The following is a 14373-nucleotide window of genomic DNA, read 5'->3' as shown; positions in this document are numbered from 1 at the left end:
AACTGGACTGGGAGCTAGCATGTTTAGAAAAAGAATGTGCCTCTTTAATATCATATGATGATACCTTCTCCAGTCACAGCAGAGACAGCACTTCTATGTACCATGGAATTCTTGACAACTTGAAGCAGTCCGACCTTAGTTCTGACTTCTGAGCTCCTTATATTCTCAGTCTAACTCGTGATTATAGGATTTTACCGTAGCCTCGTTAAGCTTGACGTTAAACAAGACTCCACCAGGTAATTTCCTGAAAGTGAAGTTCCGAGGGAGAAAATCTACCAAAGATTTATCTTCCGAGAATTTTAATTTCACGTGACCAGCAAATTAGAAATCTATGCATCACCATTGTCAAAGAGGAAGCTTCATCAAACATAAGCAGAAATCAACAGGGGTCTAGCAGCATGTGCAAAAAGTTGAATGAAAAATCAGTAGTGGACTTCATTTCACTCTTTAGACAATTCAATATGGACTGAATATCCTCCCATCTCGGATGCTGCTTATCCACTGCTACAAAATCATGAAAAACTCCATCAACAGCTACACTGCTGCAACCAGCTGTCTTCTTTACTCCTCTGCTTTCCATGAGTTCCCTTATCTTGTCTGAACAGCTCCATCTTCCCCAAGTAGCATATATGTTTGACAACAAAATATATCCGCCTGATTCGTTAGGTTCCGACTTTAGCAACTCTCTCAAAGCTATCTCTGCTAGTTCCATGTTTCCATGAGCTCTACAAGCACCCACGACTGATCCCCATATGGATTGACTTGGTTCCATTGGCATCTTGTCAATCACAATTTTAGCTTCAGCCAGCTGCCCTGCTCTTGCAAAAAGATCCACCAAACACCCGTAGTGCTCAACTCCTGGGTGAATACCATAATTTTCTTTCATGCTATTGAATATTTTGAGCCCTTCATCCACAAGTCCACTATGACTGCATGCAGTGAGAACAGAAACAAATGTCACCTCATTTGGCAGTACATCTCCCTGCATCTCGGAGAACAGTTCAAGAGCTTTGCTCCCATAACCATGGAATGCAAATCCAGTAATCATTGTCGTCCATACATTAACATCTTTTTCAGTTAGCCCCCTGAAAACCATAAAAGCTCTTCCAATGCTTCCACACTTGCAGTACATGTCTATTAATGATGAACCCAAAAATGCATCTATTTTTATCTGCATCCTAACCACCCAACTATGTATCGATTTCCCTTGATCCAGTCCTCCAATTTCTGCTGCAGCATGGACCAAGATTGCCATAGTAACATTATCAGGCCTAACATTATCCCCAACCATGCTATTAAATAAATTCATTACCATCATATAATCACCCTTCTGGGAGTAGCCAGACATTAAAGAATTCCAAGAGAAAAGATTCCTCTTGGGCATTTGATTGAAAGAATTGTGGGCAATGTCCAATTGCCCAACCTTGGCATATCCTGCAATCATGGTGTTCCATGAAATGATGTCCTTCACTACTAATGCATCAAAAACTCTTTGAGCAAACTCCAATTTCTTGCATTTGGCATACATATCAAGAAGAGCATTACCCAAGATCAAATTCGAAGAACTAATGCACTTCCTCTTCTCAATCCATGAATGAACAGACTTCCCTAGTTTTGCATTTCCTAACTGCCCACAAGACATAAGAAGACCCACTATCGTAAACTCATCAGGTTCAAGCCCTGAACCGATCATTTCAAAGAATAGATCCAAAGCGTCAAAACTGTAACCCCTCTTCGCATAACCAACAATCAAAATGTTAAATGATACAACATCTAGTACAGGCATATGGCGGAACACCTGATGTGCAAGCCCCAAGAGTCCATTCTCCAAATATATTTTCACCAGTGAGTTTTGCAGATATCCATAAGACGACAAGCCTGTAACAACGGCATGGCAATGGATCTGCTTGGCTTCCGATATACGTTGGGACGCTTGGAGAAGGTAAAGGAGAGTGTGCTTATCTGGGTAAATACCAGACGAGAGCATTGAATAGTAGAGAGCAAATGATTGACTGATAGAGAAAGATGATAAGGCGGAGATCATGGTGTTGTAAATGTAGAGATTGGGATGTGGAGTATAATGGTCGAAAAGCCGGAGAGCCATGTCCAGGTTTTCGGGACGTGAGATTGCTGAGAAAAATAGAAGCCTGCTCATGGGAAACGTTTGACCAACGAGATTGGTCCTCATAATCTGCCCCAATATCTGCTTGAAATGCTCCCTTGTGCTGCATTTCTCAAGCAAAACAAGAGCCGCGTGATTGAGTTGGAGCGATGCAGTTGGATCCCAGTTGGTCTGGATGTTTTTTGTTGAACACGAACTAAGAGAGCGAATACCTCGTCCACACCAATGCATATAGACAAATGCAACAGAGTTGTCAGTAATGGAGTCGAATTGTTCTGTTTAGAATGCGCTAAAATCTACAGTCTCCAATTCACCTACATCAATACTCTTATTTATCATTTATAAAAAAGAAAAAGCTTTCAAGTTACAAAAATATAAGACCAAAACTTTTGTAAAATCAAACTAAAAATAGCTAAAGGCCTGTGGCATAAATCCAAAATAGAGGTTTTGGATTGGAAACCTTCTTCCCAAATGTAAAAATTAAATAAATAAATAAAGAACTAAAAATATATATACAACTTCTCAATACCTACGTATTTTTTTAAGTTTGGACAGTATACCGTGATTTCTTAAAAAACACTTTTATTTGTGATTACATCTTTAGGTTCCGTTTAGTTATAGGGTTCAGTTGAGATCACCTCAGTTCAGTCTAATTTTAAGTTGAGTCTAACATTCAAACACTCAATTCTCAAATTATTAAATTCATCTAAACTCAAAATCTCCTTACACACAGGATCTATAATTTTTTTCAACTCAATACATCTTTATATGTATGACCAACAACCTTTTTCAATTTCTTATAAATAGTATTAAATTTATCTTAATATCTAAACACATCTAAATTTATTTTTAATTGGTCTCACATAACTCAATCTATCTACTCAATTTATTGTTATTAATAAAAAATTTAACTCAATTCAACGTATAAACGCAGCCTTAAATTTGTAGGCAGTTGCAAGATTTGGGATTTTAGAGGCTGATGAAAACGTGGCGTTACGGCCTATTTGGCAAGTCCACCTTCCCAATTGTTGGCCCCCCTTTTTCTTTTTTCTTTTTTCTTTTTTTCTTATATCCATTGTGATCCGCTCCAAAATGCTTTCGAGGAAGGATTGGTCTATTCGGCCCAACCAATCCTTCGAGACTATGGGCTTGGTTCCGATAGTTTTGGAACCTTTCATGACCACCTAAAGAAAGTTTCAAATCTCAACACAATTGGGACCACAATTCCTCTCAATTCATCTCAACTCATCATTACAACTTTTTCAAAACTCAATACAAAATATAATAAACAATTCAACTTTTTCAAATCTCAAAATAATAATAATAATAATAAATAATATTCTAACAATATTTTATTATCTCAACTCAACTCACTTCAACGTCCAAACGCAACCTCAGTTTCTTCTTGAAAACTGATCTGATTAGTTGTTCTTGTCTCTGTGTAAATTGATAAGTACGTCGAGCTTCTCATGACCACGAGAGAGGTAGAGAAATATAATAGAATTAAAAACCTAATAATTTTGCATTCATCGTGCGGCTCTACGCCTAGTTTCATATATTATTCGCAAGAACACAACAGACTTCTGTACAAATCTTCCATTTGAACATCATTTTGATGCTAAATATTTAAAGGATCAAATCAATTGGGTCTTTTGTTAATTGATTTATCTAAAAGCTCACTTGATTTACATGGGCCTAGAAGACAACGTGCCACCTTTAATGGCTGATTGCATTACTTGCACCTGCAGGGCTGGTGACATATCATTTACTTCGATTCCTTGACCTTAGCATCACTTGTGGGGTTGCTTGAGCTGTTTAGGCTCCACCAAGCACCAGTATAAGAAGGAACAACTTTGACAAGAGAAGATAGCCGTGCTGTTTATTGTTTAAGATAAACAATAGATTCATAGCTCGTAAAGATATCAAAGGCAGTCGTCATGGAGACCATCAATCGGAAATTTGCCATATCTTATTCATCCCCAAGTGTTGTTAGGAGTTCATATTGTTTGTCTAGAACCATTTTGACAGAATAGTGTCAAATTTATCATCACAATGATTAGTAAAGCTAACTACATAGAGGTTCAATTAACGGCGTTTTTCTTCCCCTTTCAACATAAAAAATGGGCTTTCTTACATACAACAAAACCAAAAAATAGTACTGCAGTGAGATCATTCTCCATTCTCAAAATCATCCCAAGGAAGATGCTTCACATCTGGGTTGTTCTACTTGCTACTACTCCCCATTGGACTGGGTTCCACAAGGACTTGTGCCCCCACGGATCCGCTTCTCAAGATGCTCCAAACTAGCCACTCGCTGCATGGAAGCTGTTCTTTCCATCCTGCTTCCTACTACTGCAGCTACTGTAGAATTCCGCTGCACATTTTCAACAGAAGTAACGTCTGCCAAACCATTGTTGACTCCCATATCATGAGTGGACATATTATTGTTCATACTAGGTTGAAAGAAGTGATGATTTGAGTTATCTTGCACAGGCACAGCAGCATCCGTTGATGTGTCAGAAGGGCTTCCATTAATTGATGGCATTCCCATTGAGGATATATCAGACATGGCATGGAACAAAGGGTTCAGTCCAGTAATTCTTTTGACAGTCTCCTCTGCCATCTTAACCTGGAAATATAATCAAAAGTAGAGAAATAATTAATAATCTGGTTTGTTCTTTAATTAGGTTCCTCTAATCATCAAGATTTAATCCATAGTTTGCAACACACAGGCTTGCCATGGAGAGTGCGTTGTAGGTCTTGATGCATGCCCATCAGGCAAGAAACCCAAGTTGAAAAACAAAACAATCAAAGTGAAAAGCTTACCTTTGCTCTCAATGTTTCGACATCTGCTTTTAAAACTCTATTGTCAACAGCTGCTTCATTGTACTTCTGGGTGATCTCAGTAAGACGCTTTAAAAGGGAAGAATTTTCAACTCTTAGTTGAGCAACCTATCAGAACGATGGGTTAGGATATCTATACAAGATTTGTAAGGAAAAGCAACAACATAAGACAAATAATGGATAAATAAATTGGCCAAACCTGCGTCTCAAGCTCGGTCAAATGAGCCTGCTTTCTTCTTCTTGAGCGTCTAGCCGACTCTCTATTGGAAAGCATCCTGAAACATTACATATAAATAAATGGAATGAAAACAAATTAGAAATACCCATACAACCATGAAATTGATCCCTCAATGAAAACATAAATAGGAATACAATTGCGCACAGTCTGAGTTTTGTGTGCATCAAATATGTACCCAAGAATAGCAAATGATGTAGATACTATTTACTAAGCACTGCATTATATAAATTCCAAACAGGCATGAATTTGGAAGACAAAAGAAAATCCCATATCCCATGAGATTGACTGTCAAAACATGTTTTTTCGGAAGTAAGTTCTCATGTTCTTTTAATGGAAACTGTAGAAAGAAATCCTACAAGGATTTTGCAGTACACATGAATGGCTTTTCTATATGGCATGAGAATACATAGCCCATATTGCTGGAATCTGCTTTTTGTGGATCAAACTCTTGATACCATTGAAGCTGAGTTTCCATTGTCAACTTCAAACTGTACACCAACTACATAAATAGAAAACCGAGTCTCTGGAAGATAAACAAGAAGCTCCAACATCTACAAGGACCATACCTATAGTATTGTCAATAAAAAAGCAGAGACCATCATTACCTCCTTACACGTTTTGCATCAGTAGGATGCATATTCTCAGTTAGTTCATTTTCTCCTTCAACTTCTTCATCATCTGACTGTTCTCTCGATGATCCACTTGTTGTTGGCCTAGCTGGGACCCCAGATTTCTTTTGCACAGGTAAGGACGGAATTCCAAGTGATCCATTAGAGTCCTTTTCTCGTGACCAGGATGAATCACCCCCAGCTCCTGCATAGGTAATATTTTAAACTACAAGAATTAAAGATTGCATAAAAGATAATAAACAAGGAGTAATTACTGTGCTGATGATCATCAACACTGGGTTCAAAGCTGAGCCAGGGAAGACTCTTAAAAAGAAAATAAGAAAGAACCTACGAGAAAAGACAACAAACAAACATTGGCCTTATTATCATCACAAATCAAATGTAAATAGAAGTTGCTCTTATTTGGCTCTCCGCTCGACTATCTCACTGTATAAGGTGCAATATTTGTGGGTTTTTTTTCATTTATGCCCGATGCATGGCTGTTAGTAGTTTCTACCCCAAATCAATTAATTATATTGGTCACCAGGCAATGCACGATTAAGGCATTGGCTGCAAAAGTAAGGATGCAATTATGTACACTCCTCATACCTGAGTTGACATGTACTGTCTGTAGAGTTTGCCTCAAGAGAAGCACTTGTCTTTCTCTCTAAAGGAAAGGTAAACCAACTTCGGTCATAAGTTAAATGTGTAATGCGGACAACAAAGGTAATTTATAACTAGATTACAAATTGAACAAAAGAATTCATTATCCTTGAATGGTTATCACTAAACTCTTCGAAGAAATCTCTCACTAATGCATATCCATTCTCAGTCTGGACAACTTCTGGAAACGTGGCACTTCAGTGATCAGTTATCATTAGCATGGCATGCACCAAAAAGATTGGGATTGTGGAGAGCAAGTAGATGATGACTGTTGCTCTATGAAATTCATCACTCAATCCTTATCGACAATCCAAAAATGTCGAGGACTTTTTTTGTAATCTTGTTCTTATTGATTTCGGGAGGATCCATGTTAAAGGAATCCACCCCTTAAAGCTTGAAGGCTACAATTAGGTGAATACCTTTGTATTTCTTTTTCAACCAAGGCTCTTCTTCAGGTTTTCTTCAGGCTTACATTCCCGGGGCTTAGTTGCCAACAGTCCTTGTCAAGTAGGGCCCACTGAAACTTTTGATTGATACTTTATTTTTGAGGGTACGATCACTTGAACTTGGTGGGCAGACTTAAAATTTATGCAATAGGGAAACTAAGGCTGTTTTTATTGATTGCTATTTTCTGGCAGAGTTTATAAATTTAATTCATCTATTACAAACACATAAAATTAAAGTAATACAAACCTTTAGAAGGGGCTTGGGATCCCAGTTGTGAAGTATTGGAAGCCTGCAATCCATTATCAGATAAAGCAGCAGAATCTTGGGGTTTCACTAGAGGTCCCTGTTGACATGAATAAAGCATAGTAAGTTAACAAGTATTTATAAAACAAAAAAGAATGGGTTTAGAGCTATTTCAAGAAATCCAACATAAAAGCCGCATATCATATACCATACAGACATGAAAAGCAAATTGTAGAAATTCCGAATCCCAAAACACAGCCACGATAAATTTTTTAAGTAGATGAGTTAAAAGGAGCAAAACCCAGGATAGATGCAATAGGAAGTTAAAGATCCACAACGTGTTGATTGGACGTTTAAATCAGATTAGGGCTGGTTTGGATACAGAAACCATCTCACCTTATCTCATCTCATCATTACAATTTTTCCAAATTCTCACACAAAATAAAATAAAAATTTTAATTTTTTCAAATCCCAAAACAATAATACTATTAAAAAATAATATTCTAACAATATTTTATTCAACTCATCTAAAACCATCTCATTTCATCTCACTATCCAAACGAGCCCTAAGTCAATCATATAGCTTATAGCTGTGATTTATTTATACTTTCTTAATACCCCAATATGCGATTTGTAATCTTTACTACCCTATTTTTCTCTATAACAGTTGTAGTATCATCTTTTAGTTCTCGAAGTGAGAAGTCCGCAGAATCAAAATCCGGGATTGGGAATTTTGTTTGAATTTGCTTACTAAGCATTAAAAATTGGGGGAAAAGGTATGAAACTAATAACTTAATCATAAAAGAATCTTAAACAAAAAATGAAAAGACAAAAAAATGAGATAAAAAGGAATCAAAACAGTAAAAACTTGCTCTCTTAAGGCTTGAAGATGATGACACAGCCGAAGGTAAAATTAAAAGGCAAACATGTGGCCATGAATTGAAGTGGTAGAAATAAAAGTATTAAAAGCCACCACAACGGGTGAGGGCATGGACGATTAGGAATGGATTGCGAAAAGCTGGAACTATGATAAACCCTTCATGTAGGATGGTATTCGTATTTATTGATAGCTTCTAGAAAGGGTTTCAAATTATTGGAAATGCCATATTGGACTTAAGGTCAACTATACCACAAAAAGTAGCAGCCTGCTAATTCAAATTACATCTTGTACAGGAAAAGAGGTGATAATTCTATGACTTGAAAGAAGTCTTTCTTGCCCATGCAGCCATGCTGTGAAGATTGTTTGGCCAAACAAACAATCAAAAGAGAAAACAATAGCACATCATGGATATTTCCTCTCTAGCTTCCTTGATTACATATGCTTTTTTCTAGGTAAACAAACTTTTTTGATTGCATATTCAGTGAAGTCCGGCCCAAGTGAGGAAAATATCAGACTGAATAAATGTAAGAGAGAAAATCAAATTATATATTGGATGAAGCCAAGATGTCTGCAATCAATTCTAAAATGTATTGATTATATTATAGTTGTGGAGAAGAAGTCTATAAAATCAATAAGGCCAAGGTCACAGCAGCTTATGTTATTAACATGCACCACAAGAAGTGTCATCTTCAAGTTGATGCCTAGGTGAGGCTGTGGGGGTGTTCTGGTTTTGTGCATAATTTTATTTAAGCTTCGCAAAAGTTAATGGCCAAAAAGAGGAGTCTTCTTGATCAGTAAATTTTTTTCGGCATCACAGATTTCAAAATAATTTAAACCCTGCCAGAGCTGGGTTGTAGCTCATTCTCTCAGGAAGCGCCATTCTTCTATTTTTCAATCAAGCTGCAATTCAACCTAAGATTTTGACAATTGAAAAGGGGGGGAAAAAGAGGCCAAGTGATTTCAAGAGTAACCCCTTTGCACTTGTGACTCCTTGTCTTTATTCTGTTGTTCCAGGTAAAGTTTCTTCCCTGCGCAAGTATAACTGAGCCATATGCAGGCTGTAGCCCTTCATTTGCTTCCAAGGACATTCTCGTCGATGACAAAGTTTCTTTCCCTACCATTTTAAGATGCGGACAAAGGCACCGGTAAAAGTGGCTTTTTTTTCTTCTCAACATTTGTTGTCTTTCTTAATTTGAAAAGTTTGTAAAAAAAATTCTACTAAAAGATGGACACGAAGAGAAAAAGAAACAGCCGTCAACCATTATGCACTATTTGGATTTCTTCCAGAAAGTACAACAAAAGAAGAAAACCCGACGCTTTACAATTCATATTTCTCATTTTCAGGTTCCAAGAAAGCAGAAGCGCCGGTCAGCTGAAGCTGAAGCTGAAGCTAATGCAGCAATGTGGCTAAACTGGGAGCTAACTTTCTGTTTCTCTCGTAAAATGAATGACCGTATTAAAGAGCTCGCTCCGTTTCTATCCTATTCTTTGGCTTTCACAGCACCGAAACGCAAACTGTGCATGAATACAAACCCCTAACAAAAAAGGAAATTCCCTTTTAAATTCCCTAATAAGAGTTTCTAACAAGTTAAGGCTTTACATCTCAAGTATATTTTTTGGGATCTAACCGACAAGCCCTTCTTTTGCTTCCAAAGAACATTAATAGCAAAAAAGATGTCTTTTTCAATAACTACATATGCCCAACAAGTTCCACAACCAAAGCTGTGTACTTATTCGTTCTCCAAACAATGAGATGACAATTTGCAAGGTTATCCACGTGCGTTTTTAGTTTGGGTACGAAACTTTCCGTTTTCCTTTTACTTCGCGCATAATTTAAAGATCCAAATCCTCCGAAATTCATATATTAGCTTCCTTTTCTTTTCTCCAGGTTTCTTAGTATCCAAACACAAACTAGGCACCAAGCTCAAGACCCAACAGAGCAAATATCTAACATAAGTACAAAAAAAAAAATCAACTAAGCACCAGATCCAAACTCCAAACTTTTCTTCTTTTTAGTTTCATCGAAAAGAACAAACTTTAATTTTCCTCCGCAACGAATTAAGGAAAACCCGAAAACTAAATGAAAAAAAATAACAATAGTCATAAAATCACATGAGAAAAATAAATTTACCCGAGTTAAAGCCACAGCAGCACAAGCAAGATTTAGCTTGCTTTTGAGGAAATCCTGGTACTCGTCGGAATCGATGGGGATATTGGGAGGAGGTGCATTAAAGGGCGCTGTGCAGCTCTCGCCGAAAGACGACGTGGAAGCGGTACTGGTGGGAGACTTGTTCCGAATAATATTATTATGATTACTAATATTATTAGCATTCTTGGTGTTGTCCTCGTCGTCCCCGATCTCGACGACAACGTCTTTGTTCGGGTGGACGGCAGATGATGTCTCGGTCTCGGTCTTGGTTTCGGTCTGGGTCTCAGCGTTGGAGGAGGCCTCGAGCTGGAGAAAACGTTGAAAGGCCCACTCGGACTCGCTTCGGTTCATTCTTGAAGATTCGTCCAATGATACACTTCCGGCAGATAGTGGCCGGGACTGGGAGTGTGGCGTCGGAGGCGGCGGCCTGAGAGGGGCCGACCAGAATTGGTCGGAAATTTCCTCCACTGAAAACACCCTATCCATTCTATGTTCAATTCCTGTCCCTTGTTCTTCTCGCTCTCTCTTTGTTGTTTCCCTTTCTTGAAGGCTGCTTTTTATCTGGTTTGCTGACTTGGCGCTGGGAATTGAGGCTCATTGGTCAAAGTTAAAAGGCCAGGTATTTCGCAAATCCGATAACTCTAGTATTCTTTTCTTTAAAACTTTCAAGATAAATAATGAATTCCGCAAGCTTCGCGTAATTTTTTTTTCAAAAATTAATAAATATAAAATTTATATAAAAAAATAATTTTTTAATCAATAAGTTTTATTTTTTAAAAGAAAATTATACAATACTTACGTATTTTACGATTATTTTTATCATTATTCTTAAAATAATGATAGTATTTTTTTATTCTATAAATCATTTATTTAGATTTTTGTAAAAAAAAAAATACAATAAATTTTTTTTTAAAGTCTCAATTGTAATAAAACTTTTCTACGTGATGAGTGCATTAAATTAATTAGTAATTATAAATATAATGTATTGCCAATCCCATGTGAAAATGTGGGAAGTCGTGGCCAAATGCATATATTCTATGTTGCAAGTTTGTGGATGACACCTATTGTAGCCGTCCATATGACTCTTTCATTTTTTGTTCTTTTTTAACTAAAGAAGTAAATAGGTTATATTTTTATTTAGAAAAAACTACTTTACCTTCCTATTTTGACTATTCTATTTGACCGCTGGTTAAAAAATTTTATTATTATTATTTTTATTTAGTGATTAAGAAAGTGATTTTAAGTATATTAGTATCTTTTTTTTATTTTTTAAAAATATTTAAATGTATTAAAAAAATGTGAAAAAAAAAAGAAAAAAAATACTGGGCGGTACGCCTAGCGGTAAAAGTGGAGCGGCAGAGTAGTCCCACTCTTTTTTATTTTTCAAGTAAATGTATAGAACATATCATTCACATCACTTAAATAGTAAGATTTAATTTGTAAGATTCAGATTTTAAGATTTATCTTGTAAATCAGATTATGTCACATAAACATTTTACTAAATATACTATACACACAAACTTGTAAATAGAATTTTTCCATACGAGTGATGGAACTTGGTAAACCTAGTTCTCAATTTTACTAATAAGGTAGATAATTATTAATTAAATCTAACCTCAATAAATGAATTAAAAAATAGCAATTGTTTGAAATCTTGAATGAATATAAAACATATAAAATAATCTAATATGAAATAAGATACATGTGAATCACATTGTTGTATCATCAACAAGGTCTCCCCATACTTTGTAGATTGAAACACAACATAATTTGTGAATAAAAGTCAAGATAATGAAGCGAAAAATATCATAACAAGAACTTTTTAAGAGTCTAGATAATGGAAAAACCACATTTCAAGGGCCACAATTTTATAGTAGATATGTTTTTTTATCAGTGATTTAATAAATAATAGTTAGGCTCGATTTGGATATATAAAACTATTTCATCTCATCATTACAGTTTTTTTAAATTCTTACACAAAATATAATATACATTTCAATTTTTTTAAATCTCAAAATAAAAAAAATATTAAAAAATAATATTCTAACAATATTTTGTTTCAACAAAACGTCTCTACCAAACTAGACCTAATTTTATCGATAAACTATTTACTTATAAGGATTTAACAGAAAAGAATTATTGGATGTTTAATTAAATAAATATATTGTCAATACTTAAAATTTGATAATATTTTATAAAGAATGTCCGATAATCAAGTCTCTTATTAAAAAAGAAATTAAGTAATTAATATATCATAAAATTACAAAAGGCCCATAAAAGATGGCGTTTTTTGTGAGCAACAAAAAATATAATAATAAAATATAAACCTTTATGGAAATAATATAAAAAGAAAAGAAAAGAAGTGGATAAATAGAAAGAAAAAGAATAAAAAACTTTTCCAAACTCCATATGGTACACGTAGGAAACACGTAGGAAACACGCAGCAGTCTTACCATTGTTTGGTGATTCTGTTTGGATAGGAAGAGACGACCGATACTTCAAGAAATTCGGCCCCACACAAGTTGGTGGGCCACGGTATCAGTGGGGCCTACCCTCCCCAATCATCATTTTTATCTTTAAATTATTTTAATTTCCTAATTAATTTTGGCTGCCATAAAATGAACACTCTTCGGTTACTTTCCATAAAATAATGGTCATTATATACCTTAAAATAAGTGAAATAACAAAAATGATATGTATATTCATTTTTGCGTATTCATGATGTATTTCATTAATGTGCAATTTTACGTATAGTTCTTAAATAGAAATTATATTATAAGTCTAATTAATTTTATTTTTAACTTTTTTAAAATTACAATAATATTCTTATCAAAATTATACTTTTATTCATTTAATGAAGAGCTTGCACATATAATCTCCATTTGGAAACTGTAAATAGAATTTTGCTTCATTAATATAATTGGTTGTATCTTTTTTTTTTAATTTAAAATAATTATTTTGACCAATCACATCAATAAAATGTGAAAGAAATACGTAAAAATGATTGTATATAACAAAATTAGAGAAATAATGTCAATTGTACCATCACTATGTTTAGTTTTTATCATAAGCTTTTAATGAATTAAATATTTTTATAAAAATATATTCATAAACTAACGTGACTTCATATAATATATTATATCTATTTTACAATATAAATAAATTTACAATCCAAAGTATTAGACCAATCAACGTCAATTTATGTAACGTTCGTCCTTGTGGTGGAACTTTTTATAAAATGATTTCAAACAAGACGATGAGAATTACAATTCGATTTAAAACTTTTTATTTGCATACCCATGGTGCAAGACTCTACGTTTATACAATAAAAAGTGATTTGAGAATAAAAGAGATTTACAGCGGAAAACATCAATTTTAACAATAAAAGGTCTCTCATACATTTAAAACTCATGCCTAGACTTCCTTACTCTTCCCCATGGGCCGTGTCCGTCCTGACCATTCAATTCCTGTGGGGGGAGGGGCATGCATAAAAACTAAAATGAATAGATGACTCGTAAGCATTACTTTATACAATTAAAATATAACAACATAGGTTTTCATTCTTGCATACATCATACCATACATACCATACGTGCATGCATACTTGCATACGTGTGTTCTTTTGAAAACATCATTGGATGAGGTTTTCTTTTAAAATGAGTTTTCTTTTCGTAAACATGTCTCATGTCAGTGCCTTCATTTCTTCAAGAGTTCGTGCTCGTGCATTCATACATTCATACATTATTTCTTATCACTTTCATAGGTCAGTACACATTGTTACGCCCTGTGTGTTGGGGTTAGCGGTCTTATTTTGGACTCGGACTCCACTCGTGGCCACGGGTTGGGAATCTCTTTTCAATCAGGGGGCAGTACTGGGTACACTACTAATACTACTTACCTGGCATTGCAATCTGCCAATTCATTAGTACCATTTTCATTAATTCATGTAGCCGTTACGTATTTTCATACATTTCATGCTTTTATATCTTTCTTGTTTTTTATTCATTCATTCATGTCAGCTCTAAAGAGCTGAAACTTTCATTCAGTTCTTTCTTTCATTTAATAGTCATTTCAAGAGAAAACATTCAGTTTCATGAGAAAAACATCATTTAAAAGCATGGGCTTAAACGTCGTCTTTCATGGTATCCATAAGCATCACCTCATGGCATTCATAAAAGC

The 14373-nt window shown here is 35.1% G+C and overlaps 2 protein-coding genes across 2 annotated transcripts; both read right to left on the bottom strand.

The window, feature by feature from the left end:
* Positions 1–344: 344 nt before the first annotated feature.
* Positions 345–2416, bottom strand: LOC108995809 (pentatricopeptide repeat-containing protein At3g04750, mitochondrial). Its single transcript, XM_018971435.2, has one exon. The coding sequence runs from the start codon at positions 2351–2353 to the stop codon at positions 380–382; it is 1974 nt and encodes a 657-aa protein (XP_018826980.1). The 5' UTR covers positions 2354–2416; the 3' UTR covers positions 345–379.
* Positions 2417–4071: 1655 nt separating this feature from the next.
* Positions 4072–10803, bottom strand: LOC108995815 (light-inducible protein CPRF2). Its single transcript, XM_018971444.2, has 6 exons — positions 10177–10803; positions 7169–7265; positions 5810–6017; positions 5166–5241; positions 4949–5074; positions 4072–4751 (listed from the first exon to the last, which is right to left on the bottom strand). Exons 1-6 carry the CDS (start codon positions 10678–10680, stop codon positions 4356–4358), a joined length of 1407 nt encoding a protein of 468 aa, XP_018826989.1. The 5' UTR covers positions 10681–10803; the 3' UTR covers positions 4072–4355.
* Between the last annotated feature and the right edge of the window lie 3570 nt (positions 10804–14373).

This window comes from Juglans regia, chromosome 11, assembly GCF_001411555.2.
Source record: "Juglans regia cultivar Chandler chromosome 11, Walnut 2.0, whole genome shotgun sequence".
NCBI classification, from domain to species: Eukaryota; Viridiplantae; Streptophyta; class Magnoliopsida; order Fagales; family Juglandaceae; genus Juglans; species Juglans regia.
This window is presented reverse-complemented; position numbering and strand designations above follow the sequence as displayed.

What these genes read in the sequence shown, in the direction of transcription:
- LOC108995809 (XM_018971435.2), bottom strand. Translation starts at nt 2,353, where the DNA reads ATGCATTGGTGTGGACGAGGTATTCGCTCTCTTAGTTCGTGTTCAACA.
- LOC108995815 (XM_018971444.2), bottom strand. Translation starts at nt 10,680, where the DNA reads ATGGATAGGGTGTTTTCAGTGGAGGAAATTTCCGACCAATTCTGGTCG. An exon ending in TGACCGAGCTTGAGACGCAG is followed by an intron (nt 5,075 to 5,165) that starts GTTTGGCCAATT and finishes TCGTTCTGATAG; the next exon opens with GTTGCTCAACTAAGAGTTGA. An exon ending in TCGAAACATTGAGAGCAAAG is followed by an intron (nt 4,752 to 4,948) that starts GTAAGCTTTTCA and finishes TTATATTTCCAG; the next exon opens with GTTAAGATGGCAGAGGAGAC.